Genomic DNA, 27957 nt, shown 5'->3' with positions numbered 1-27957 from the left:
AAGGAAGCATCGTCAAAATGGAAGGAATCTCACGAAGTTAACCATTCAAACTTTGCAAGTTAAGAGACATTCAGCAGATGGGTGGGATCCAAATAAGATAGTAAATATTAAAAAAAAAAAACGGAGAGAGAAAGTAAACGCAAAATCTATCAAATTAAACCATTTTCAGTGGCTGAAAAAACATTAAAACGAAGGAGGAGGAGGAGGAGAAGCAAAAAAGCACACGAAACATCTACTTTGAAGGTTGAAATTTTGATTTCAATTAAAGATAATTTAATCATTTATATTAATTTTTTAATAACAGAAAAATTCTTAAATACTTTAAAAAAATTATAACATTTTAAAAGATTAAAATATCATTTAAATAATTTAAAAAAAATTAATGTCATTTTCTCAATAATAATTGGGCTGCATTTTGAAGGAATTCATTTGTTTTCGTAAATGACATGAATGCCCTTGAAGTTATGTCATATGACACCGCATTAAATCACTACATATAGTATGACAATTTCTTTTTTGATATTGACAATAATTTTTTCTGCATAAAATTAAAGGGTGGGAGAGTTATCAAAAGTTCAAAAAAAGTTGAGTACATTTTTTCCTTTTAACGAATAAAATTTTTAAAATATATTCAATAATAACCAGTTCAATTACAATCAAAGAAAAAAAATTATGAACTGATGACTTCACTAATTCAATGATCAAACTGATTTTCAGGCTCAGATAAGAGCGTAGTACAAGAAGAAAATTATCAGTGGTCAACTCGAGGAATTAGGAGATAATTTTAGAGCTGTAGTGAAATTGACTTGGATTAATCAATATCTAATTTTTACAAGTGATACCAATATCACTATGGTACATGTGCATTATAGAATCACCAATTCTCGCCACCTTCCAGGTAAATGCCCCAAGCAGTTTGCAATCTTCAAGCATTGTAAGACAGACTATGACAACCTAGTTGGCATCGATGAGGCGGCAAATGAATTTGCTAACCCTAGTAGATACTATTAACCAAGGTATTATCCCAACCTGCAATGATATTGAAACATTCAGAGACATTCAGAGAAGGGGGGAGAGAGATCCATGCATTCACTTTAATGTATTACAATTAAGCAAATTTGAGAGGTGCCGAAGCTAGCGTTTTGATCAAATGCCATATCAATCAAAGCAGCGATTGTTTTCAGATAAATTGGTTGTGCAGATTGGCTCCCCAAGATATTGACACACATGAATGAAAAACATCTTCTTAAACCAAGTAACAAGGGAAGGTATTTAGAGTTTTTTACCGTGATTTTGTTGTTTTGAACCCCTCCCCCTCTCCAGGATAATAATTTCCCTACAAAAGAACGCAAGATAAGTTTCCAAATTAACACGAAAGGCATGCTTGTCTTCATTAGAAAGTTTTATCAGAATAACTAAACAGGAAAGTATGCCAGTAAAATCACGTTGGCTTGAACCAACCAAGTGAGATAGCATAACATAAAATAAAAACTAATCTGTATTACCGAAAGGTTGCACAAGTTGCTGCGATATAGTAGCCACAGGAACCCTCCAAAACCAGATAAGCAGCACTAGATATATTAAAACCTACATTGCACAATCAAATAAATACCTCATGATAGCCTCAATAAAGAACATATGTGAACTCCTTGGGAAAAAAGGTTTATATAAGAAAACACCTTTGAAATGAGTAGAATTCTCGAGTATGAATCATTCTCCTTGTTCTGCATATCTTGATCTGCAATTAAAAATTCGAGCTATAATACTTCCAGTCCACAGGATTGTAAGACTATTAAAGCAGGATAGGCAACAACAAAAAAAATTACAATACCCGAAAATGAAAACAAATTATAGAGTAATGAAAAGGGAGAGACGGTGACTATTACCAATTCGTAATTTGTCTCAAAGTTATTTTCATCTCTATCCACACGTAGTATGTGGAACCAAATAATAAAAGTATGAGGACTACTAAAAATCGTGCTCTTGAATATCTTCAATAACCATAGAGTTCAAGAATCTTCAAAGTGCTTTTTACTTCATTTCTAATTTTTCTTATTATCAGGGCATAAATTTCTTCATTCTTTCTCTCTTCCTAGCAAAAGATATTTTCACATAATGCAGACAAAAGAATTCTTATGTCCTTGAAAGTCATCATTCTTCTTGAAACACTTCCGTAATATTTCTACATTGCAGCACCAGGTCCCATGATTAGGAGAAAAATAAAAGGGAATGAGACAGAATATCTTTAAAATCAATTCTGCTATAGATGTAAAGTACAAATTTACCACCTAAATGCAGACGGCACTGTTCAGTTTGACAGTTTCAATCACTAGTGCATAACAACATTAATTACTAAATCCTTCTAAAAATTTATATAGGACTGGTAGTATAAATAGTATGAGAATTTTTTGCTTCTTTTGGTGAATAATAAAGGTATGAGATCCTTAAATACTGCCAAATTGAATAATTTTAAATAATCTTCCGTCATAATTTGACAAGTAAAACACCTTTCATCACCTCCAAAATCCAAATTCTTCAACAACGTAACCAACAGTTTATTATTAAAAAAAAGTTTCAAATTTGGCTATTGCTACATGTCAGTATGTAATTACAAAGAATGTAAGATGTTTGGAAGTGAAACAGGAAACAATCTCACAGTTTGCAAGTTCCTTCTCCTTGGCAGCTGCTACTCTTTTAAGTTTTGCTGCTTGTGCAAATGTCGATGGCCTGTAACCACAAGAGACTGACTCAACTATTCCATTCATATTTGAAATTCCAAATGTTACGTCAGCACTCTATAAGCAGACACATCCTTATTAACATCTAAGTTAACAAATCTAAGAAGACAAAACAAATTATGTAAATAACCAGTGATTCAAAAATAACAATCCAATACTTGATTACAATAAACATTTTTGAGATTGTTAAGATATTAGACGAGGTTCATATATTGGTTGACTCAAAAAAAATAAAAAATAAAAAAAGGAAATCTGGAACAGAACAAAGGTTCCAAGTTTCAGCCAATACTATAGCTTATTCAAATTCAACAGTCTATTTGCATGCATGTGTACAATTCTGCAACGAGGGGAGAAAAATATGTGATATTAAAAGTTGAATCAAGCTCATTAGTGAGCTGCAATCAAATTCTTAATGCAACCACGATCTGAAATAACTTTTAGTTACTCATTAAAAGAATACACATGGACAAGGTAACTACATTTGAGTAGTTTAAAAGCTCTACCATTTAATATGAGAAAATTTCACACGCCATGAAATCCTTGAACAAAGAAAGCCAATCAAGTGACAACTCTTGCTCAATAAAGCGGAAGAAAGTTAAACCTCAAGCTGGAAAGCTATTGCCAATAATGACAAAAAAATAACTATATAAAAATATCATAACCTGTTAAATTCAAAATTCCTTTTACTCAGAGGGAAAAAAAAATTCCTTGCATCACCTGCATGCTCTGCTAGAAGTGTTATTGGCTAAAACACATGGATTACTTACTGTGACAAGGAGCTTGCCTCCTTATAGAGCTCCTTTATTTCTCTACGCAGCCGAGCCTCTTTCCCATTCTTGGATCCCTTCTATGGCAAAAGCATATCACTAAAAGAAATGAGTATTGCAATCAACAATTAATGCATTACAGAGCACGTGCTACCTGGCACCTTTGAAGGTTTTTTCATCTTGGATAAAAACCAAGCCCAAATGAAGGTACTAAGGATTCAGATTATTTTGGTGCAAAAGGACAATACATTATTGCAAAGAAAATGTATCCATTTTGTCTCATGAAATGTCCACAACCTTGCATTGATCAATTATCAGCACTGGTCATGGTGCGCTTTGACAGTTGCATGGGATAGGATAATAAAGTTCAAAATATTCAGCTGAAGAAAATAATAGATTATTTACAGGGTTAGAAACTCGACAATTCAACTAAGAACAATTACAATTTAACCAGGAATACCACCATTAGTATTTTAGTATATAGACATACAGAAGTGCATAACATCATAGTTATGGTTAATTTGCATTTGACAATCTCAATAATACGCCCTACAATCATTCCGTTACATTTTTGACAGCCAATATTTTGGACATGGCTATTTTGCATTTGACAATCTTGACAGTAAGCCTTCCGAAAGCATAGAAAATTTATCAGTTATATAATTGGAACTACTAGACATGTTTCCATGCATTGGAAAGAGTCTGAAGTAAACTAGACTGTTAATGGTATGTGAATAATGAAACTTGCTATGCATTTTAAATTATTTATTGATATTGATAGTGATATATTGATTCATGATAAGATTTTGGGCATGGAAAATGGCGGAGAAAGTTTGCAACATAATTATCAAAAAAACTAAAATGAAGCATAAGTGTGGTTTAGTGCAAAATCATCACGCTCTACTATCCCAGCACTTGGGAAACTTCAATTTCAAATAGTAGCGTACAAGACCAGGCAGCGTGTCCTATTTTCCATGAAAGAGCAGAGCAAAAACAATTAAACAGAGCGGCAATAACTGAAAACTATTTCCTAAGCCATGTTCAGAAAACCAAGCTTGGCTGAATGTCATAGAAACCCAAATCCTGCACGCCAGCCACAGAATATCACTATGCCTATGCACAAATACTATGCCACGTAGTACACAGTTCTATTGAGCACGCTCAAATAGCAAAAGACAGATAATTAAATATGTCCAAATCCATATTTTAAAATTATGATCCATACGCTTACAAAAAACTATTTTCCGAAAAAGAGGAAATTGATTTTCGTAAACATCATCAGAACAGTAACATGAGTCGGGCCCAAGAAATTTCAAATTAGGAAGTATATTTCAAAATTTTCATCTCACGCTTGCTGTTGTCTCTGTCAAACACAATCTTAGAATGATGAAGATGGTAAGAAGAGGTTCAATGATTACCTTCTTCAACTGATCGAGCCACCTAGATGCAAGCTGAAAACCGACAACGATCAAAAATATCAACGGAGCTGCTACCGACCGTTGATGTTCTAGGGATCCTTCGTCTCCCATGATTCACTCTCCGCCCTGATTCAGTTTCAACTTTCCAGGTAGGGTGCATACGAAAACGGATTTGGAACCCAGAAAGCCTCGCCGAGATATTCAGGCAGCCTCTTTTTTTTTTTTTTTTTGTTTTTTGGTTTTGTTCTTGTTTTGCCCAATTTTTATATAACTATTTTTTGTCATTTAATTTATTTATTCATTCATTTCAATTTTTTTTGACACATTACTAATTTGAGTTATTTCAGTTCAATCCATTTCTTCTGGAAAAAAATCATAATAAAAATAAAAATACATTTCAATTCTTTGTAGTTTACGTAATTTAATTTATTATATTTAAATATTTTTAATATAAAATAATGAAATTTTTTATGCAGTAAATGTATCTTAATTATCGATTTTAGTCCTTTAAATTTAATCATTTTATTTGGTTCCTTACTTTTTTTAAACTATCATTATTATATTAGTATTTATATTTAAAAAAAAACAAATTTATTCTTAAATTACTAATTTGCAAAGTATTTTGATTACTTGATATACATGTTTAGCTATATAAAAATAAATCAGTTTGATTTTTTAATCTAATTTCTTACATTGCATTTTGTTCTTTTTTTTATTTCCAAGCTTTTTTCTATTTAAATATTATTTTTTTCATTAATCTACATTATTATTACCAATATTTTGTTACATTTATCGACAAATTTAACAGTGTTATTTTTATTTAAATAATAAAAACCATATTGATAATTAGGCAAACTTTAGGATCAAAAATTAATAAAAATCAAATTTGAGAAGTTATATTGATAATTGAGATAAATTTAAGTGATTAAAAATTTCATTATCTCATTAAATATTTTTAAAACTTGATAGTTGGTAGAAAGAAGTAGGCTTGAGTTCCATCTAAATAGATCTTTTAATTAAAATTAAGTTAGTTATTATTTGTAAAAAATGAATTGATATCTCTAAAACATCTATTCTTTTAATCATTTGCATTAAAAACTAATCTTATTATAGATGCAATCAATAAAGATAATTTAGAGAAAAGGAATAAATGTGAAAAACAAATGAGAGACTGATACATCTTTACATTTAATACCAAAACAAACTCCTTAAATAGTAGAAAAACAACATCTAATATACTTAACTAGCTCTTACAATTAAATTAAAGAGAGTATTAAATATAAGTAAAATGGCATAACCCCAATTAGTACCAGTTAACCTTGTTTAAAAAAAACAGTAATACCAATTAACATTAACACATAATATAATTAAGGGCCTCACCTATCTAGCAAACTAGTTCATAAGGTGACATTTGATGTAAAAGTTATTGATAAATAATAATCTTCAAATGCAAGAATTGAATTTTACGAGAGATCCTATGGTCAAAAAGGATTCAATCTCCTTATAACTCTACACAACAGTGTACAACGATCAAGTGAATAGAATAAAACATTGAAATTCAATAAATTGTTGAGATAGTCTATAGTTTATATTACAAATCTTAATTTTAATATGTCTTTAAAATAACTATTAAATATAGGACAACTATTCAACAATTATTTCAAGAAAAATGTTGTATAGTTTATTGAATTGTTGGAATGTTTTATAACTGAAATAAAATATATAATGATTATTTAAAAATAACTGTTGTGTAAAGCCAATTTATATAGCAGCTAATACAATGTAAATATTGCTTCGAGACTATATAGCACCAACCGGTATATATAGGGGAAAAAAACTGCCACATAATTTTTTTTTTTAAGTAATGAATTAAAGTGGTGGTTAATTTTCTCCGGTAAAGTAAAGAAAATCTGGTAACTTTGTAAAATATCATTGGCCAACTCTTGTGTCGTTTCCTTATTAATTAGTAATGGTGTTGTAATTATGGCTCATGAATTAACAAAGCATAAATCAGATTTTGCCTCTCTACCCAAATCTCTATCTTCAATCGCAAGTTATATAATTTTTTACATGTTTTGACTCATCTTCAAGTGATTCTATCATTCTAAGATAGACCAAACAAGGATTCAGTTTCCTGCCAAGTCAGACCATGATATGGGAAATTAAAGCATGAATAGGGAAGTTTTGTTTATTTCAAAGCCAAAATAATGGACCATAGATCAAGCTTTGAACCTCTGCACTAATTTACTCATCAAATATTTACCAATAAAGCATTAAGCCAAAAAAAAAAAATCGACAGGGAACTTTTTTAAATAAAACTAAAGGTTATGAAAAAAATCATGCGGAGAAAAATAGACTGAGAAGCATGTATTAATTATGAACTTTATCAACTAACCTTTTGTAACTTACAGAGTAGGAACAGGATATAATGCAACAAATTGAGAAGTATTAATCGTGTGCCGATCTAACAAACCAAATTGTGCATTCATTCGCGTCAGGACAACGTTCTAGTCCGTAGCAAATTAAAGAACGTTACCCTCTTATATGAATCGTCAAGTTTTCTAGCAAGTGGTCTGCAATTGATAATCTCTCTAGATCAGAGAAGTATATTATACGTATGCGCACGCGCGCGCGCGCACACACATATTACGTGTTAATGCATGGTTCCTAATTAAGTATTCTTCTCTCTGGAATAAGAACTCCACCATTTTTATGTGCATGGTTAGCCGGTTTCATCATGGTCACATTTTCAAGTTGTCGAAGGGAAGTTACTCGAGGACTGAGGTCATCTCGATTCTTTCCCATTTTAATTTTATATAATTATGTAAATCAATTTATTTTAACATTCTTAATATCATCGATCCGCAAAATTAGTAGCCTTTCCAATACTATCCATTCCATTACAAAATTGTCTTTCATCCAGTGTCTTTATAGTAGTCATGCTCCATACATTAGTTGTATTATCATGCCATAAATGGAGACGAAACAATTCAAAAGACTGTCGAATCATCAAGCAAAAAGAACATGAAACATGTACTCTTAAGAAATATCTACAAAATAACAATCATCTGCGCTTGATGAGTACTTTGCATGCTCGCAGCATCATGACACCAAGCCCAATGGACAATGCTCTAGTCCAACCCAAAAATGGCAGCACGGGAAATAATTTACCAAAAATTTAATATATATAATAATCAAACCTATATATGAATAATTATTATATGGAGTTATGGACTACCCTAGGATTCTATCTCCTGTTTTCTCATCTTCTTTACTACTCGTCCGCGTCTTCCTACTGCAGAAACAAACACAATAAAATCAATATATCTGGATCACATCAGTACGTAATCCCCTAATAAAGCATTACAAGATAATTATAAATGTGAAATAATATGCAGAAAGGAAACTACATTTAAAGATGGATATTGGCTCACTAACTAAGAAAAATATTATGCCTAGAAAATATAATTAAATTTTTAAAAATTTGAAAGAGTGGCCGTTTCATATTGATATATAAAAAATTTATCATTAAAAATTTAAAAATTTATAAGAGGTTTATCATTAATAAAAAAATATATCATTAATAAATATAATAAACTAGCCAATGGTTACAAAGCAAAATACAACAAATGTCGTGTTGCTTGTTTGGTTTAGTCTTGTGTTATATCTATAAAAGTCCCTTTAAAAATCAATTAGCCTCTGGATTCTGGATGTTAAATGAACTAAATTTTTCCTTAAAAGTCATGGATATTTTAAAAAAAAAGTACAATAAATTACAAATATGAGAATGTTATGAAAAATTCGATAAACTTACTATTAAAATTTTAAAAAATATTTTCTTCCAAAAGATTTTTAAAAAGTATATGCAGTCTCGTGAAGCCTGACAATGAATCACAATGTTTAGCATTGATAAGATATATGTAATAATACGCCAGAATAACGTGATACATTTTCTAGGGGAATGCTGTAACTTTTGCATGCAACTACGTACCTCTTCGTTATCATCATTATCATCGTTGTTGACTTCTGACTTAGGTTTATCAGACTCTGCTTTCTCTGAAGGATTTTTGCCCTCAGCCTAGCACATCGAACACCAGGGGCATAAAAAATTAAAATATACCAGAAGAAGAAGATCCCTATAGAAATAAATCAATGCCAGAAGCCAATGGAAGCAGTAGTCAAAACGAAAGAGGGAGAAGGTAAGTAATAACCAATCTCATATTGTACGCTTTAATAGTTTTATCGTATTCCGCTTTCTTCTTCTCTGCCTTGGCGATGAAGGGAGCTTTTTCCTGATTATATATTAACCACAAAATTCATCAATCCATCATCATTACACCCATGTATATCATTGTATAATATAAAATCCATAATAGTCTCGCTATTTATAAATAACCGAGTAACATTATTCACTTCATATTTCGTGCCAATTAAGGAGAAAAACAAAACATTGTTCATCTATCACTGAATCATATATAATTAATTCAAAATTATCTCCAAGAGAAAGAAAACTGTACTCACAGCATCAGACATGGCTTTCCATTGATCACCACCAGCTTTACCGACCTAAAGCATTTTTCACATAGTAACGACTACGAATTAATTAAAACACTCAACAAGTCCGCGATCTGAAAACATATAAGCTAATTAATTAAAGAGAGAATTATTGTAGACACTCACAACAGTGACTGATTTATTGTCCGGATGTTCCCTCTTATACTGCTCTCTGAACTCAGACCTGTGTGATCATATATAATCATATCACAACATTATCAAACAATAGAAATCCATAAACAGAACTGAATATTGCAATCGGTTAACAATGCAACAATATAATGAACAAGTCAAAGTTGAAAAATTATCAAAATAATTCGTACATAAACACAAAGAAAGCGCTCGGAGGCCTCTTTGGCTTGTTTGGATCCTTTGCAGCTTTCCTCGACCGCTTTCTTCTAACTCCAGCGCCCTTGCGCTTCAACCTGACACATCCAATATCAAAAGAAAAATCATTATCATAAACAAACACAACAATAAATCCATAATTGTAGGCAGAATCGCACAATTGAAACCGCTATAACCTATTATACATATAATAAACGGTGCAAATGTGTCCCAGTCTAATGAGAAAGAAAATCAGGAGTCGGAAAGAAATAACGGAAATTGCAAGAGTGCAAAACGAGAAGGAAGCGTACCGATTATCGTCGGCTGTGGAGTCGGTCTTCGCTTTAGGCATGGTGATCGTGGAGGGAAGCGACGGAAGACGCCGAGGACGAGTGAGAATTAAATCGGTTTTGGAGGGACGGACTTGAGACGTAGGGTTTCGGGAGGAGAAGATTGAAGATATGACACGGCGCCCTTCGCGTTGTTTGTGTATGTGGGCTTAGGCTAGAGCGCGGGATAGTGATAAGATTAAGAATTGAAGCCCGGATTTAGGCGGGATTCTCATCAAATTCGTCGTGTGCGAGTTACATGAGATTTATGTATTATATATATATATATACACACTATTTAAATTTTTTCAGCTTAGCGAATAAATTTATGAATTTAAATTTAAATTTTATTTAAATTTAAAATCATAAATTTAAAAAAAATATTTGTTTAGATAATATAAAAATTGTGAAGATAGAAAAAAGATGAGTTGAATTTTGAAATATAAATGAAAGATTAAAAGAGACAAATTTACTTCTACTCTTTGATTAATAAGAGATGAAAATAACATGCAATAATAGTGAAGCACGTTTAAAAACAAGAGAGTTGTAGTAATTGAAATTTTAAATAATCAGGATCTAAAAAAAATTGAAATTACAAAAAAATTATAATATAATATGAATTTGGATTGGAATATAGACTTTTATGTATTTAAATAAGAAAATTAATTCAGATATAAATCTAAATTTAAATCCTGGTACATCCAAACCAATATGTTTTTTTGGGAATAATATATTATTATAAAATTTCGAACTTATGACTATTATAGAGTTTTGATAATCTGTGTGCTCTCTCAACTCTCATTATCCATTCCTGGATTAGTCTTGATGCTATTGGTCCAGAGAAAAAAAGAAAATTCTTTTATGTATTTTCGGGCTAAAAATACAATAGCGAGTTTTCTGATGGCGTGTAGTGTTCCCCATACGTGAATTTATTTATTTATTTATTTTTAAACTGAAGTGATTTATTTATTTATTTGGCCAGAATCCCCATACATGATTTGGTTTGATGATTTCCATCATCATATGACACATGCTGCTATTGATTTCCGGGGACCGTATATGTCTAACTAGAACGGACAACTTGTCTTTCTTAATTACTTCGTTTTATGGCGCTTATTTTGTCCATATATTTTAAATAAAATGTACATAAATTGAGCAGTTACAATATAAATTAATTCTAAATCGTCTCTTTATGCAAACATTTAAAAAAACTAAAAATATGAAAGTGTGTGTGTGTGTGTGTGTGTGTGTGTGTGTGTGTAACCCAATCATTGGTGAGGATGCTTAGATCTTATAACTAAATAACTGATTATATATCTTATATATTATCTATATTGATATTAATATACTATTGTATTACTGTTGATTGTTGATATGCTTCATATTTTTTATATATAATTATCAAATATTCAATACTATCCAATTATATTTAAGTATTATAAAAATATCATATGCCTTTCTTAATTTCTTTTTCTTGTAATGTTTATCTCGTCTTTACAGTTTATAATTATATGTTAATCAATCAATATTTATATTCTTTTATTACTTTTATTTTAAAAAAATATGAGATCCTGACTATCATATCAATCTTCCTGGGGCTAGATTTTACGAGAATATATTTTTACTTGTGCAGTGCTATAAAAACTTGAAATATTTTTGAATATTTGTAATGATCTTTTATTATTTGAAGTATTATTTGAAGGGTAAGCATAAAATAAAAAATTAAAACTATTAAAATAATTTATTTTTCTGTTCTTGTAATATGTCACTTTAAGTAAAATTTAAACTTAAATAAAAATTTATTTTTATTTTAAAATATGTTGCTCTCATAATGGATTTAAAAAACAATACCTACATTTTTGCTATTCCTTCAATTTATATGAGTGGAAAATTTTAAATTGTGTTAAACAATAAATTTTCTGTTAAGTTCTACTCCATAATTAATGGAAGAAGAAAATTTATTCTTCAACGAATATTATTAGATTTGACACTATTTGCTCTATCTAGATTTCTAAGCAACAATTCTCATTTGACAATGTATTGCCCTCATGTATACTGAAAATTATAAATACTTTTTAAATTTAGAAAGCTTATTTTCTTTAAGAATTTGTTGGTCCATACCTCATGAGAAGAATAAAATATATATCATAATAAATCATACACTATAATTTATTTTGTAATAATATTTATAAATTATAATTATAGCCAAAAGTAAAAATAAATATGAATAGTAATTTTAAAATAAGCAAGTAAAATAACAATTATTATAGTGCCATTTATTAATCATATATATGCCTATAATGACAAAAACAACAACTAAGAGAGGTTAAGGATTAGGAGGTGTGTAATGAGAAATAAATCCATCAACCTCATAGGATTAAATTTGAAATACGTGATTGCAATATTTTCAATAGGTTTTCAAATTACAGTGTGCTTATATATATATTAATGATAAATAATAAATTTGTTACTTCATGCATGTTAAGAATATCAACAATAACTAATTTTATTTTCATATATACTATTTTATAATATGGTATTCCTGTATATATGAAAAATATAATAAATAATTTGTTATATATCCAATGATGTGTTATTCTCACATAAATTAAAATTTAAATAACTGGTTACATTTAAAAAAAATTACGTACAAATTGAAAACATAAATAACATCCCGTTTATATTAAAAACTTGGATATAAATTCTCTAAAGTTGATGTTTGTAAATTTAAGTGAGGTTTTTCTTTTATTAATATTTTTTTTCATTTTATCATTTTTATAAAATATAAAAATTTATCTTTTTTCCTTTAAAAGGAAAACTTCACATAAAATTACAGATATCAACTTTAGATAATTTAAATCATAAAAAATTATATATAAAAAAATTTTACCTGTGTTTATTAAAAATATAAAAAATATTTTATTATTTCTATATAAGTTATTTCATATAAATTGAAATTTAAACAATAAAACATTCTATCTTATAATTTGTTATTTAACCTTGTATTTTATTGTACAATTTATTATTTTATATCTATACAAAATATAAGCAATAAATAATATATCACGTGCCTATCATTTTTTTTTATAAATCTTACATTTGCTATTAATTTTTTTTATCATGAACCTCACATTTATTTTTTTTCCTTTGCTATGAGACTCACATGATATTTCAACATACGAAAGATTTAAAAAAAAAATCATTAATGTTCGTCTAGTTATAGATGAACAATAACAATGATATACTTTACGCACATGTATATAAATAAATAGATATATTTAGCCTATATCAAGTGGACCTTTTCATATGTCAAGTTTTCACTTTCTCATATAAAGGCCGAAGATTTCAAACCCCAATCATTGAGATATTGATTCACAAAGGATCTTTCTCACACCATTGTTTGCAAAATTGAACCGAACTAGCCAAACCAGTGATTCGACCATGTGTCCAATTTGATTTTTTGGTTTCAAGTGGATACAAATGACTTGGGTTAACTCAGGAGACTTGGATTAACTCCAAATCAACCCGCCTAACCCGTGATTTATGATAATTTTTAAGCCCAAAATGATGTCATTTTTAGGATGAGAAATAATAATAAAAAAGATAGAAACAAAAGCCCTAGCGTGCATCGTGTTTTGGTGACTTCAGCCATTCAGCGACGATCCTTCAATCTCCTTCTCCTTCACTAATAGAGGTAGAAATAAGCTAAGTCAAGTTAGTCTTTGACTAAATAAGCCTGAACCTGTGTGGTAAATTAAAGGCCTAAATTTGTATAAAGCTTTTTTTATGGCTCAAGTTTGAGCTTACCTAAAGCTTAACCTAACCTAAAAGCCTACTTAAAAGCAAACATTTTAAATAGGCTCGCATTTTAGTTTTAAACGTCTTAAACATACTTTAGAACTGTTATAGGATACAATATAAAACCTGATTTATAAATTACAATGTATAATAATTAAAATAACTTATCAACTACAAAGCAATATAACAATAAAGTAATAATATTAAAATTAATATATAATTCCAATATAATTGAAAATATAAGTAGAAATAAAAAAAGAATAAATTGTTTAAAAATCAAATGGCAAAATTGATTTGTTTGTGATGTATTACATTATATGTTTGTGCGTGTGTAAATAGGTCGGCATGTTAGACTTATAGGTTAGGCCTTAAAAAATAGACTTGACTTATTTAACTAAGTAGGTCTAATTAAAAGCATGAATCTATTTTAAGCCTATTTAGTAAATGATTAGGCCGAGCCTGAAGTAGGTTAGGTTATAGGCTCCTGTTAGGGGCTTATCTTATTCCCACCCCTATTCATAGATTCATTTCTTATATCTAATTCTTTGCTCGTTCTCAAGGTCTTGATCGAGCTCTTTTTGTCCCTCGATGTTCCTTAGTATCCATCATATGTCTTGCCTTTATGGGTTTCGTCTTCGTCTACGATGACTCTACCTCATGCCTTCACATCCTTATATAGCTTCTCTCTTTCATCTCTCCCTTCCTCCTCGATTCAGCTTTTGATACTTGGTATTGGTCACTTAGCTCACTTGTTTACACATCATATTTGAGCTTGCTATGCTGAAATATTTGGAATCATCCTTCTAAATTGTTGTGCTATTGTCCTATAATTAATGTTTACTTCCTTTTGAATGGGCTTTTGAGTTAGTGGCTTCAAAATTGTAGGAATGTTAATGAGTTAATGAAGATTTTGGTAGTGATTATTATTAATTTTAGACCTTTTGATGATTAAAGTATTGTAATGATAAATATTTTAAACGTTGTTGAGATTTTTATGATGTTTTGATAACTGTGTTGTACTTGTATTTGATATTGTACAATATATCAAGTCTTAGATGATATATTTTTATTTAAATTACATTATTTCATTATAATCGATCTAACTCTGGATTGACCCTCGATTTGAATCCTTGACCCTTAACCTCAACCAGTTTAATGATTGATCTGGTTTTCAGTACATTGTCTTGCACTCATATTCATCCGGGAAAAAAAAAAGCTATTATACACTCCTTTTCATATTTAATTTATTTCATGTACAAGTGACCAAAACTTGGAAACAACTCAAAATTGTCTACCTATGAGAGGTAACTTGGACACCTTTTACATATTTTTTGAAATTGAAATATTTTCATTCACTAGGAAAAGAAAAGGAATAATTATAAGTAAGGACAAAATAAAATATCACCAATTACCTTTTATCATTGGGAAAATGATAGTTAGGTTTTAAAATAGTAAATTAATACTAGTTAAATCTCTAACAAATTTTTTTAAAAAATAAGTTGAAAATATTGATCCACATTGTTACAAATCTAGGAGTTTTAATTACAAATAAGCATTTAAATATCAATGTAACTTTTAGATTGTAACAAAAATTTTTGTTTATAATTGTTTGAATTAATATTTATAATTTATTTTGTAAAAAAAAATTTGTGTAAGACTTAACTAATATTAATTTACTACTTTAAAACTCAACTGTCATCCTCTTTTTGTCATTTGTCTACTCCAACTAAGGAGAAGGAGTGTGGTCAAGGATACAAAATTTAATGACAAGACTTAAGCTTTCCTAGCTAAACTATTGTTTTTCTTACGAACAAACATTAAGGAAGCATGCCTAAACTTACCCCTAGAAAAATCACAAATCCCTATTCCCTATGTAATATCATAAAGAAATACTTAGAGATATGATCTATTGTATAAGATTTATCACTAATAAAGTATTGAAAATTGAAGTAATCATTGAATTAGTTAAAATTATAGATCAGAGATTAATGGTTTAATTGAGATTGAACTGAAATCAAACCGATCATAATAAAATAATTTAATTTAAATAAAAATATATTAATCCTTAAATATTCTTCCATGTTCAATATTTAATAGCCACCAATGTTTTGGAACTACTGCATTATGCAATAATGCATATATGTGTGCGCGTGCACATAAAATAAATAATATAATATAAATTTTTTTAGTCTAATCAGGATATATCGTCCAAGTAAATAAAATTAGAGTGGCCAAAATCAGAAAAAGAGTTAAAGCTTAAGGGAAAGACACGCTGCACGCAACTTGTCAATCACTCCCTTTCTTTTTCTCTTTATCCCCATCTTTCACCCTTCACGTCGCTGTTCCCTCCCTCGCTCTTTGCCTTTTTTCTTCTATGAGAAAGAAAAGCTTGAATTTATCAAAACAAAAACCCAATTGTTTCTTCGGTATTTGTGGATATTTCTTTCTTCATCTCATTCTCTATTCTTTTACATGCCATTTCCCCTCTTCCATCTTCTATCATCAATCTCCACACCTTTACATCTCCTAACCTTCATTTCAAATACACTTAACTCTAGATTTGGGGGTGACAGTGGAAACACCAGGAAGAGAAGGGAACCAAATAGCAAAGATGAGCAGCACTACCATTGAGGGGGGAGGGAGACCACTAGTCAAAGTGATAAAGGTCCTTTGATCTGACCTTCTAAAGCAAAATGCGATTCGAGCTTTTTTTTTTTTTTTATTTTCCTTTGGTAAAAAAATCAACCCACTTGACTTATGAGGCTGGGTGGGTTAATTTGGATCATTGCCACCTTTAACTAGAAAATTAGACCGAACAATAGGCTGAGTTATTGGTTTGATTGGGCGATCCATTTGATTTTCAAAACAACAATTGCCACACATTTATATTAAGTATCAACAAAGAAGAACACCTTTGTCTCAGCATAACTCAAGTCCTTTATGCATGTTTAGAATTTTCTCAACTCTCCTTTGATTTGCATGAAAATAAGGCTGGAAAAAGGAAAAATGGGATAAGGAAATGGTAATTTAATTGGTTTGGTTGGTTAGGTTTTTAATTCTTGGGAGGAATTTTTCGGATAAAAGGTATAAATTGCCAAATTGGATTCTAACATGGACTCGCTTGAAAATTATGAGCATGTTTAAAATTATTTTTATTTTAATATTTTGAGAATTAATATTTTATAAAATATATTTTAAAAATAGAAAAATAATAAACATATATTCCTTGTTTTTTAAAATAATAATTCGGGAACACTTAAAAATTATTTTTATTTTTTATTTTTTAAAATAATATTTTTTTAAATATTTTTTTAAAAATATGTTATCAAATAATTTTTTTTATTTTGAAAAGCAGAAAATTGTTTCGTTTTAACAAACGTACCCAATTTTCAAATTAAAATTTTTCTGCCCATTTTGTTCATTTGAAAAACTTGTAAACCCAAAATTACCCTTGCCTAACACTACCAGCGCCGACCTCCTTCCCTCCCTCTCACTGTCGTCCTCCTTCTTCCTGATCTGAACTCCGCCTTTGGTCCCTCCCTCCGCCATCCATCGTCCACCGACGCCAACTGTTCACATCTCCATTGTCTCCTTCCATTTCTCGTCCACCTCAATCGTCTTCTTCTCCATACTTCTCCTCTGTCTGGTGTTCGATGAAGATCGATAGCTCTAGCATCAAGTTCGAAGATCACAGGTGGTGACGATTTGTCACAAGCATCGACATATTTTCATTTGAAATCTTGCATGGAAGGCACCCGATTTCAGAAGAATTTTCAGAAATTTGCAATAGTTCTTTAGGCACGTGTTTGTTATTTTTGATTGATTTATTTAAACTGGCACAGATATTTTTAAAAAATTTGACTTTAAATTTTATAGTCTCATGATTTTAATCCAACATTATTTAGGTCCTGTTTGGTTTTTTGAATTTGAGGAAAATGGGGAAATAAACGGGATGGGAAAAGCTCATTGTTGGACGCCTTTCACAACTATCAACGCTGCGTGGTTGTTCCCTGGCAAGTATTACAGAAGTTCAAACCCTAGGGCTCTGTCATCTCCCAAAATCCGGCGAGATTGACATGTCCATTCGTTTGAATATTGACGCTTTTGAATCTGGGAATATATACAGGTCGAGTTTAACTTTTCTTAACTTTCATTACTAGTTTTTGCTTGAATAGTGTGTAATTGGCTGTTATACTTCTGCCCTCTTCATTTTGATTACTAGCGACTTATATGCCTTGGATTGTGTTGTTGTGCAATGTTGAATTCGTTGTGTGCTGGTATTCTGAATAGCTTCGCGATATTTTGAATCTATTTGGCTATACATGATTTTGATGGTAAATATTGAGATTGCAGTTAGACCGTATATGAAGGCAACCCATTCAGTTCCTGTGAGAAGCGAGATTGTAAACATTGGCAGGTTCCAATAGGATAGAATGGTTAGCCAAGGCGACGATAACAATAACAGTGTACAGTCCTGCTGCTTGTTGGAGGTGCTTTGGCAGTACACCGTTAACGATGGCAAGAGGCATTTCTCTCTGCCATTTGTTCTTCTTGACGTTTAACTTCACCATCATTTCTTCTCCCTTATTTCTTTGTTGCCTCTCTTTTCAATGCTCGGCTGGTGTTTCTATCTCAATTCTTACATCGAAATTCAACACGAACATGCAGATCCCTACTTATTTGATCTCATTTCTGCTTTCTGTTCGCGTAGAAGTAACTCTTAAGCGGAATGGATCTTGGTCATTTCTTGCTATTACTTGCTTGCCATTAAACTAATGCGTTCACATTCTTCTTGATCCTTTTTGGGGCAAATTATAAATTTAAGTAAAAGAAGTTGATAAAGAGCCAATAAGTATAATTATTTATCTTAATTACTGGGTTTTTTTCTGAATTCTTCATTGTGATTGCAGGTTTAAAAAATAATTGTTGAATTTCTTTGTTTGGAAATGGTCAAATTTTCCATCAGCAATGCCAATTATACTTACGTGCATGACCAGAACGATCCCTCTGACACAATTGACGTACACCATATAATGGTGAAAAGGAGTGGCGCAAAATCTCTCTTTGTTTACATCTCAGCATTTGTTCTATTAGCATCTGCCTTCTATCTCTACGCGTATGAGGTGTACTTTTCACTTTTTTTGGTTTAAATAAATGTTGTCTTAGCAGATCTCTTTGAGCATCATTGCTAGAATTTTCTGTTCTAAATATTGATCTTTTGGGCCTATTTTCAAGTTTCAAATTAAAGCGGTACCCATGGCTTAGCTCTGTAGTTCGAATTAGCTTTAGGAAGCTGAAGCCTCGACCCCACAATGTAACAAGAGGAAGATAATTTAAAAAAAAAAAAAAAGCTTTAGTGGGTAACAATTTGTTTCTTTGGAAAAGATAAATTCAAATTTTTTAGTATGTAATATAATGCAACATATAGTTGCTCGCCCAACATCAAAGGATGTCTTAATTCTTAAATCTTACTGTGATTTCAACCTAAATTTACAATTAAAGTTCAATAGAACTTTTACTTCTGTTCTTGTTTCTTTTTTCACTTCATTTTATCTGACCTTAAGCCCTGCAATGAACAGGGAAAGTCGATTACCCTTGTCTATTACAGCTTGCTTTTCAACTTAATATCTGTCAAGATCTTACTTTGGAGGCCTGTTGAGAAAGGTGAGGACCTTCCAAAAGGGCTTTTTTACTCTGAAAGTTTGATTATTATTCTTATGGCTGCCAGCTAGAAATCAGGATAAATTATGTAATGTTCTGTTTCAGTTTTGGAATAAAATTATGTGATCTTCACCTAGTTTGTGTTTCCAAACAGAGTCTGTTGTGATAATGCCAGCTTTTGGAGTACAGCTTGAGACTCACTACATGAGGTAATGCTTTCTTATTGATTGATTCTTCAGTCAACACGCTTTTAGTTGAGGGCATTCATGAAGCCTAAGGTGTAAGAATGTTTAATATCTATCCAAAATGATCATCTGTTCTATTCTTTTATAATTGTCTCTGTAAGAAGTTAGGTCCATCTTGCCAGTTTAGGTTGTTTATGTTTGAGAAATAATATTGCCTTGGCTCCCTAACGTCCATGATTGAACAGAAATGGATTTTTGAATTGCATAATGGATTTAGGGTTTAATCTAATATGGATTTTTGTATGTTTTGTTTTGAGCTGTGGCCATATCTTATTTAACTCAACAAGTTAAAGTGCTTGGCCTTCATAGTGGCCCTTACGTCTAGCAAAGTGCTTTTGTTTTGTGGTAGTCATGTTATACTTAATTTCATAATCTTTTATCCTTTCTTTAGATTTTACCTTTCTTTGTTACAGTGGAAAAATCACCCGTCACTTTGTTCCCATTGACAAGATTCTGAAACCTGTTTTGCTAGAATGTGTGACACCAATGACGTGTTACTGGACTCTATCCTTGATTGTCTGCGGGGAATCAGATCTAGTGCCAATTTTTAAGGTAAACTTATTTGTTTTTTTGTCAAAAGTTTTATGCTTCTAAGTTGCTTGAGACTGTAACAGTGAAACACTATCCCTTAAATTTTGAAGGCTAAAATTAGTAGCTTATTTAGGCTGTTAAAATGTTATTTTGTTTGATGATTTTATTTTTGGCCTCTTACCCACTGGCTGAAGAGATTGTCAATGTCTTTCCCAGAACTTACGTCCACCAGGGAAAATGTTGGTCCATGTCTGGAAGGCCTTGTGTTCTGGAACTGATAGCAAAAGAGGCTTGGACAAAGGCAATGTTGAGAATTAATTAGCTTGTGGTGATACTGATTTAGTATCTATGAGATATCTCAGATTAACATTCTGAGATGTCTATGCACATTCAAGGCCATTCTAATTGTTTGTGAAGAGACATTTGCTTTTCACATCTGTAGCTTTGCATCGATTTTTTCAATCATTTGTTGTTCCTTCCAACATCTACCCATATTCTAAGGTACTTCCCCGGATTTCATGCAAACTTGATAATTGATGTGTCCGTTAAAAGCCTTTTGAATCTATGGAGATTATTTGGGCTAAGATTGATTCTGATTTGCTTTTGTTGACAATCTTGAAGAAGCTCCAAAGAAGAGGGTGATGTCGCTAGCATGCATCAAATGAGTACAAGATTTCTGTCCACTAATTTTAATTCATTTCCATCCTTTCAGCCGCTCAGAGACTCTTCCATTTTTTTTCTCCATTCTGGATCATTTATGTTTTCTTTGCAGAATTGAACACTGCTTTCAAACAATCTAATTGAAGCCATTGTCCAGAGAACATGATAGAAGAGGTAGAGGTTCTGCTTCATGAGATTTCTTGTCGGCCACTTGGTTGGTTTGAAGGAATCCGTAAATAAAAAGTGATGAAGAAACGAGATGACAAGCTATCTTGAAATTTCTCGTGTATCCATTTTCTTGATCAGTAAAGTTGCAATTATTATTTCAAGCCAGGCTGAGACCATCTTCGTGAATCAAGAATATCTAGCTTCTTTTCCGTTGTTAACATTGACAGTTCAGTGTCACACAGGAAAATCAAATTAGGGGATAGTTTGTTGATGAGGCTTACAGTTCTTTGAACTACCGATATCTTTCGTAAATTGGCAAGGCTTCTGGTTCTTTGAAGCATCAATGCCTTTTGTACACCTCAGCAATTCTTAACTTGAACCATTTCATGGTACATGGGAAAACTTTCCTTGGGTAGCTTCCCAAACCCATGGAGAAGAGAGCTGCTATGTGACCCGCTGAAATCCGTGACCATGTCTTCAATAATGTTTGCTAGAATGGTTTCTGGGAGAGCAAACTTTATTCGAAGATGTGGGATGGAGAGAATCATTGCATTTGTGTTTTTAGTTGGAACTGGCGTTGAAACCTATGCAAGGATTTTAGAACTCTGAGGTAGGTGTGAGTTGTCATATGCTTCAGGAGCTGGGCCATTCATAAAGGGGAAAAAAGTTCCTAATAATGTTTTGCAGGAAATTATATTCTTATCATTGAACAAAGTGGATAACATGAATATTAATTAGTATTTAGCATGAGGAAGAAGGCATATCTTGTAGTTGTATAAAAAGGTTTTTTGTACGAATCTTCAAGTAGCGGCGCGATTCAATGCTCAAAGGTGAAACGGGAATTTTAAAGCAAACTCTGAGTAAAGTTTAAGGCTTTGTCAAGATGAGTAGTTGCATGGACCATCGCACACCACCCTTTGGATTTTGGAATCTCCACTCTTCATTTCCGTTTACTTTCTATTTTTACTTTTTTTTCCTTCTACTGTACCTTGAGTCCCACGTAGAATCTGATGCATTTTCTTACTGAGCAAAACGTACTAAATAAATAAGACTGATGATTAAAAAAAAAAACTAAAATCACTGCATCATCTATAAATAACTATTTCTACCAGATTTGCTTGAATAGATATTGGATAATATTACATGACATCCCAATCCCAATGAGTATTAAAAAATAAAAATGAGTACGGCCCCCTCTTCAATTAAAGGCATAATTTTTTAGTAACAAATTCAGAATATATGGTATGTCGAGCTTTTTTTTTTTTTTGTGTACAAAGAAGGGAGATCCAAAAGGGATTAACTATTATATAAACAAGTTTGCCCAATGTCTAAAGTGTCGTCTTTCAAAAGTAAAGCCAAACCTTCAAGTGGGTGATGAAGATGATGTTGCCCAATGTTCAAGTTAAATATATATAAGTAGTCAAGAAGTTAATGCATTTGTTCCCCTCACAATAAATGTGAGCTATTTTTATTTGCCAGTCTTAGTGTAGTAAACCAAGCATTAGGCTAATCATCCTGCTATGTGTATTTACCTGTGAACTTTCCGAGGATAAAAGTTGTGTAGCAAGCATGCAATCTACATCAAGTTTGATCTTTTTGTACCTATTATCTCAAGCCATATTAAAACCATCAAAGATAGCCCATAATTCAGCTTGTATAGAAGTACATATTCCAATGTTCTGCCTTGCAACCAAGCCCTTTTTCATCCCATAGGAGGTAACCTGCATCAGCTCTATCGTTAACACACTTAATTGCTCCTTATATTACACACTTTAATAACATGAATACATGATAACCGTCAATTATTTGCAACAAAAACAAAGCACGTATTATATAGCTTGCTAATCCTATATATTTATTATTTACATCCCGTATCATCTGAATCTTTATTGAGGATTAATTATAACAATAATAAAATATCATTTCAAAAGTAGTTAATATAAATTAGGGGTGAGCAAGCAGCTAACTATTCTGTTGCACTCATTGGACCTTGTTGAATTGGACCAACTCAAACTAGCCTAAAAATGAGACAATTTGAGCAAGGCATATTAACTATATTATTTAAAAAAAATTAATTTATTACTCTAACCATTATTCTTCATTTCGCAAGTAAAAAAAAAAAGGAAAAATTTCATTTAAGGATAAGGATATGACTTATTTACAAATCAAACCTAATAAAATATGAAACTATACTATTGAACCAAAAGACTTTATTAAAATTATTTTTTATAAGAAATAACCAAAATGCCTTCATTTTTTTATGTGGTATTAATAAGTCAAGTTATGAAATTAATAAATGTTACTGTGGGACTAATAAGTAAAGTTATGCAATTAACCAGTTTAATTGAGGGAGTCATAAATTTAATAATTAAAAGCAAGTTTGGTTGAGGAATTAACAAAATTATGTAATTAACAAATGATATAATTTAAATGAAAGAGTCACAAATTTAACAAGTTATGTTTAGTAACTAATAAATTATGTCAAAAAATTAATAAGTAAACTTACACGATTAAATCTAGTTGAAAGGCATTTGGGTCATTTTCTCTACAAAATTATTTCAGTTTAGTCATTTTATCCTGAAGTGTAAATTCAAATTTTATTGAGTTTAATTTGTGAATAAGTTATATATATGGTTTTAAATGAAATTCTCCCTACAAAACATCATTATTCTGCATTTCATGAACATAAATCAGTGCAAAGAAAGAAACCAACCCCGAAGCCTCCATGACCTCGTCTGCGTATGAGAGTCTCTGCGAGACTGCGACTCTGCCTCTCGTTGCCTCATCCTCACTCACGCTGCTGCCTCCACTTCGTTAGCATCCGGCTCCTTCCCCCCAACCATATGGTCTGTGTAGCCTCGTCGACAGGTCAACTGCTTCACCCAGCTTTTTGCAAACTGATCAAGGCCAGGCCTCGCGATTCTCTCTGTGAGTCGTCACAACGCTCCACGAGGGTTCGCGATTGTGATTTCTCGCCTCCTTTTTCTGGGTTTAGCTTAGCATCGTCTTCATCATTCTTCTTCATTTTTGAATAGGAAAATCAAAAGGGTGAAGGAGCATGTTGGACTCTTCTAAATTTTTTAGTCTGGGAGCCAGCTGTGTGGGATCTAATAATTGCTTAAGACTTCATCCTCTTCTTTAGAAGTAGAATGATTCGTTCCTTGAACCAGAAGAGGCACTTGTGTCTCTGTGTTTATGTTGCAGACGACTTCAACGCAGATAGATTTCGATGATACCAGAAGTAGTTGCATCACTCTTACACCACTGCTCCAAAACGAAGGCCTTTTGGCAAGGTCTTTCCCTTCACGCTGTTGTTCTGAAGACAGGCATGCAATGTAATGTTTTCCTCTCCAATCATGTTATCAATATGTATGCCAAGTGCGGTTACAGCTCCCTTGCCCGCAAAGTGTTTGATGAAATGTCCGGACGCAATCTCATTTCATGGTCTGCTATGATATCTGGATATGACCAATGTGGGGAGCACATGTTAGCACTTGATCTGTTTTCTAAAATGCACCTTGCACCTAACGAATACATTTTTGCTAGTGCTGTCAGTGCTTGTGCAAGTCTTGCAGCTTTGGAGCTGGGGTTGCAGATTCATGCTCAAACACTCAAGTCTGGTTATGAATGCATCTCCTTTGTTTCTAACTCGCTTATCTCTATGTATATGAGATGCGGACAGTGTAGATTTGCTTTATCAGTTTATAGCAATGCGGTGAATCCAAATTCTGTTTCTTATAATGCTTTGATCACTGGGTATATTGAAAATCATGAACCTGAAAAAGGGTTTGAGGTGTTCAAATATATGCATAAACTGGGTCTTGTTCCTGATTCTTTTACATTTATGGGACTGTTAGGGTTTTGCACCGAGTCAAATGATTTAAGAACAGGGATGTCATTACATTGCCAAACAATTAAACTTAAATTGGACTCTACCCCCCTTATTGGCAATGTAATAATGGCAATGTATGCGAAGTCTAATTTCATTGAAGAAGTGGAGAAGGCTTTTAGAGTGATCATAGACAAAGACGTCATTTCCTGGAACACTATAATTTCTGCCTTTTCTCATTCATCAGATCAAACTAGATGTTTAGAGTTTTTCAGAGAGATGAGGAATGAAAGTAGCGCAAGGCCAGATTACTTCACATTTGCTAGCATCCTTGCTGCCTGTGCTTCGAATGCTTCTATTCTCCTAGGAAAGCAAATCCATGCTTATCTAATTAGAGCAAGAGAATATCAAGATATAGGAGTTAGTAATGCTCTTGTGAGTATGTATGCGAAAAGCGGTTCTATTGAATATGCTTATAATTTATTCAATAAGATGTCCTGTCACAACCTCGTCTCATGGAATGCTATGATTGCTGCATTTGGAAATCACGGTCTTGGTGATAAAGCGATTGAAGCTTTTGAGCAGATGAAAGTGGTTGGTGTAAAACCAGATTCAATTACATTTGTTGCCCTATTAATTGCGTGTAACCATGCAGGATTGGTAGACAGGGGCAAACTGTACTTCAACTCTATGAAAGAAAAGTATGGGATAAACCCAAGTGTTGAACATTTCTCATGTCTTATCGACATGCTTGGAAGAGCAGGAAGATTATCTGAGGCAGAAGAGTACATGAGGGAATTTAATCGATGGAATGATCCCATTGTGTTAGGGAGCTTGCTTTCAGCTTGTAGGCTGCATGGAAACATAGCCACAGGGGAACGTCTGGCTAGGCAGCTTCTTCAAGGTCAACCCGTGGGTTCTTCACCTTATGTCTTGTTATCAAGTTTATATGCTTCAGATGAGAAGTGGTATGAGGCCGCTAATGCGAGAAAGATGTTGAAGGTTAGTGGACTAAGGAAAGAAAAATTTTACTGCAGTACTCTATACGGTAATTCTTTTAAATTTATGATAAAAATGACAAAATTACCCTCAATAAGGTGACTTATTCATTCTCATACTATATGTTGTTTGTTTTCCTATTTTACTTGTTTATAATTTTACTTCCACTTCATGTCATTCTAAGGGCTATAAACAAGTAAAGTAGGAAAACGAACAACATTTTGTAAATAAATAAGTAACATATAGTATGGGAATGAACAAATTTTCTTACTTACGGTATGTTATTTATTTAAATGAGGGCAATTTTGTTGAATTTTAAAAATTCTGAAGTTCTCTTTTTAATATGTTTGGTCAAGGGTTCCTACTTAAAATTTTCCCTATGAAAAACTCACTATGGTGGATTTTTCCCATTGAAAGATTCAAAAAATTAAACATGTACTTAGAACGTTAAATTAGGCTGTTAGTACAATTTCATCAACGTAGTACTTTCTTAATAATAAAAATAGTATTCGAAAAGGAAAAGGGGCATGGCCTCCTCTTCAATGCAAGGCATATTTTTTTAGTAACAAATTATTCATTATATATGGTATATCGAGCACTTTAATAACATGAATACATTATAAATACATTCTAATCTAAATAAAACACTTAAAAAATATTATTTAATAAATATATTAAAATAGATTTGAATACTCAAAGATATCATCCAAGTTAAATCAAAATATATTATAATTTTTTTAACGTTTAACAAAGTAGTTAACAGTCACTTAATTTCTTTATTTTATTTGGCCAAAAATAGTCCTTATCTTAAAAATTTAATATTAAATACCATTTTTTTATAATTAAACGAAAAAAAGCACGCATTACTTAGCAAGCTAATTCTATTTATTAATTATTACTATCCCCTTATCGCGTGAATATTTATTAACTAATCCTCCTGCTCGGCCAAAAAAAATAAAAAACTAATCCTCCTACAATATTTATTAAATTATCTTCTTATGACAGGATATTTCTTGAAGCAATTGAAAATATTGATATTGAGTTGTAATATTATTTTATTTATCATGAACGCAGACATAGGAAAAATTAATTATAAAAATATTAAAATATTATCTCAATAGTAGCTGATATAAATAATTTTATAACTGATCAACCTTTAAAATATGGATTTAATTTTGATAGGAAAAATATATATCCTGTACTTGAGATAAGGCTTAATTATCCGATAGATACATATATCTGACTGTAAATCCGTCTAAAAATCAATCTATAAATAAGAGCTCAATCTTTCCCTTTGAAACCCCGCGGATCTTACTTCCAAATATTGTTCTGAGATATTGAAGATGGTGGAGGAAGAGCGCTCGAAAGATCATCAAATAATTTCAAAGAGAAGTATGGAGGACGAGCAGTCGGAAGATGAAAGAATTTCGGCTTTGCTTAAGGAAGCCATAGATCTTCACAATGAAGTTAACGTTAGGCTTGGCAACAATCGAGGTTACGATTACAAGACATTTATCGATGTTGTCTGCAACTTTGGGAGGAGCCAGAAACTTGTATGCGATTCACTTTCCCGAATCTTGGAGAACCAACCAGATCTGCTCCGTGCGTTTGACAGCTTCCTCTCTGGTCCTCAGGCAACATCTTTTTTTGAAACTGTTCGTGAAAAAGAGCAACATGACGCTAGGGCTTTGGAAATACATACCATGAAGCTTTTGATGAAACTAAAAGACAAAATAGGCGATGATCTTGTCGGCATGTTCGTGAGTGCATTTCACGACTCTTCGACGAGAGGATTCGATCACGCGAAGATAAAGTGCGTGGCAGAAGAGTGTATGGGGAAGTTCCCAGATTTGATGCGAGACTTTGAGGATATATTTGAAAGATATGTGCGAGTTGATCAGTCCTTTCTACAAAAACACGAGGGCATGAGCAA

The 27957-nt window shown here is 31.8% G+C and overlaps 4 protein-coding genes across 9 annotated transcripts; 2 read left to right on the top strand and 2 right to left on the bottom strand.

Annotated features, from left to right (window-relative positions):
• Nucleotides 1–670: 670 nt before the first annotated feature.
• Nucleotides 671–5142, bottom strand: LOC129310483 (protein GET1). 2 transcript variants are annotated; one of them, XM_054952334.1, is made up of 7 exons: nt 4924–5142; nt 3506–3585; nt 2657–2727; nt 1680–1738; nt 1506–1587; nt 1287–1336; nt 671–1029 (listed from the first exon to the last, which is right to left on the bottom strand). In XM_054952334.1, exons 1-7 carry the CDS (start codon nt 5032–5034, stop codon nt 955–957), a joined length of 528 nt encoding a protein of 175 aa, XP_054808309.1. In that variant the 5' UTR covers nt 5035–5142; the 3' UTR covers nt 671–954. The 2 variants fall into 2 exon arrangements, with proteins under 2 accessions (XP_054808309.1, XP_054808310.1); XM_054952335.1 differs by having other exon boundaries at nt 3506–3582.
• A 2666-nt stretch (nt 5143–7808) lies between these two features.
• LOC129310284 (HMG1/2-like protein) lies at nt 7809–10282 on the bottom strand. Its single transcript, XM_054952096.1, has 7 exons — nt 10116–10282; nt 9801–9902; nt 9604–9661; nt 9445–9489; nt 9135–9215; nt 8915–9001; nt 7809–8218 (listed from the first exon to the last, which is right to left on the bottom strand). The coding sequence occupies exons 1-7, from the start codon at nt 10154–10156 to the stop codon at nt 8216–8218; spliced, it is 417 nt and encodes a 138-aa protein (XP_054808071.1). The 5' UTR covers nt 10157–10282; the 3' UTR covers nt 7809–8215.
• A 7100-nt stretch (nt 10283–17382) lies between these two features.
• Nucleotides 17383–22078, top strand: LOC129311236 (uncharacterized). Of its 5 annotated transcripts, XR_008593264.1 has the most exons (9): nt 17385–17625; nt 17837–18057; nt 18842–19054; nt 19511–19595; nt 19747–19801; nt 20251–20389; nt 20585–20869; nt 20990–21033; nt 21141–22078. XR_008593264.1 is itself a non-coding variant. In XM_054953378.1 (8 exons), exons 4-8 carry the CDS (start codon nt 18878–18880, stop codon nt 20684–20686), a joined length of 558 nt encoding a protein of 185 aa, XP_054809353.1. In that variant the 5' UTR covers nt 17383–17625; nt 17837–18057; nt 18285–18456; nt 18842–18877; the 3' UTR covers nt 20687–21470. The 5 variants fall into 5 exon arrangements, 2 of the variants coding, with proteins under 2 accessions (XP_054809353.1, XP_054809352.1); XM_054953378.1 differs by adding an exon at nt 18285–18456 and having other exon boundaries at nt 17383–17625; nt 20585–21470; XR_008593262.1 differs by having other exon boundaries at nt 20990–22078.
• Nucleotides 22079–23886: 1808 nt separating this feature from the next.
• LOC129311235 (pentatricopeptide repeat-containing protein At2g13600-like) lies at nt 23887–26586 on the top strand. The gene is made up of 2 exons (XM_054953376.1): nt 23887–24124; nt 24232–26586. Exon 2 carries the CDS (start codon nt 24426–24428, stop codon nt 26124–26126), a length of 1701 nt encoding a protein of 566 aa, XP_054809351.1. The 5' UTR covers nt 23887–24124; nt 24232–24425; the 3' UTR covers nt 26127–26586.
• The last annotated feature ends 1371 nt before the right edge of the window (nt 26587–27957 follow it).

The sequence above is a fragment of the Prosopis cineraria genome, unplaced genomic scaffold (genome assembly GCF_029017545.1).
Source record: "Prosopis cineraria cultivar Desert tree isolate PC_DT_omini unplaced genomic scaffold, ASM2901754v1 PC5, whole genome shotgun sequence".
NCBI lineage: Eukaryota > Viridiplantae > Streptophyta > Magnoliopsida > Fabales > Fabaceae > Prosopis > Prosopis cineraria.
Note: the sequence above shows the minus strand (reverse complement) of the source record. Positions and strands in the feature narration are given on the sequence as shown.

Coding starts and splice junctions, on each gene's coding strand:
- LOC129310483 (XM_054952334.1), bottom strand. CDS start 5,034: ATGGGAGACGAAGGATCCCTAGAACATCAACGGTCGGTAGCAGCTCCG. Junction 1,739..2,656: donor GGAGAAGGAACTTGCAAACT/GTGAGATTGTTT, acceptor TTTTAATTGCAG/ATCAAGATATGCAGAACAAG. Junction 1,337..1,505: donor GCAACTTGTGCAACCTTTCG/GTAATACAGATT, acceptor GTTCTTTTGTAG/GGAAATTATTATCCTGGAGA.
- LOC129310284 (XM_054952096.1), bottom strand. CDS start 10,156: ATGCCTAAAGCGAAGACCGACTCCACAGCCGACGATAATCG. Junction 9,903..10,115: donor TCCACAGCCGACGATAATCG/GTACGCTTCCTT, acceptor TGGATGTGTCAG/GTTGAAGCGCAAGGGCGCTG. Junction 9,002..9,134: donor AAGCGTACAATATGAGATTG/GTTATTACTTAC, acceptor TCGATGTGCTAG/GCTGAGGGCAAAAATCCTTC.
- LOC129311236 (XM_054953378.1), top strand. CDS start 18,878: ATGGTCAAATTTTCCATCAGCAATGCCAATTATACTTACGTGCATGAC. Junction 19,055..19,510: donor TCTATCTCTACGCGTATGAG/GTGTACTTTTCA, acceptor TGCAATGAACAG/GGAAAGTCGATTACCCTTGT. Junction 20,390..20,584: donor ATCTAGTGCCAATTTTTAAG/GTAAACTTATTT, acceptor TGTCTTTCCCAG/AACTTACGTCCACCAGGGAA.
- LOC129311235 (XM_054953376.1), top strand. CDS start 24,426: ATGATACCAGAAGTAGTTGCATCACTCTTACACCACTGCTCCAAAACG.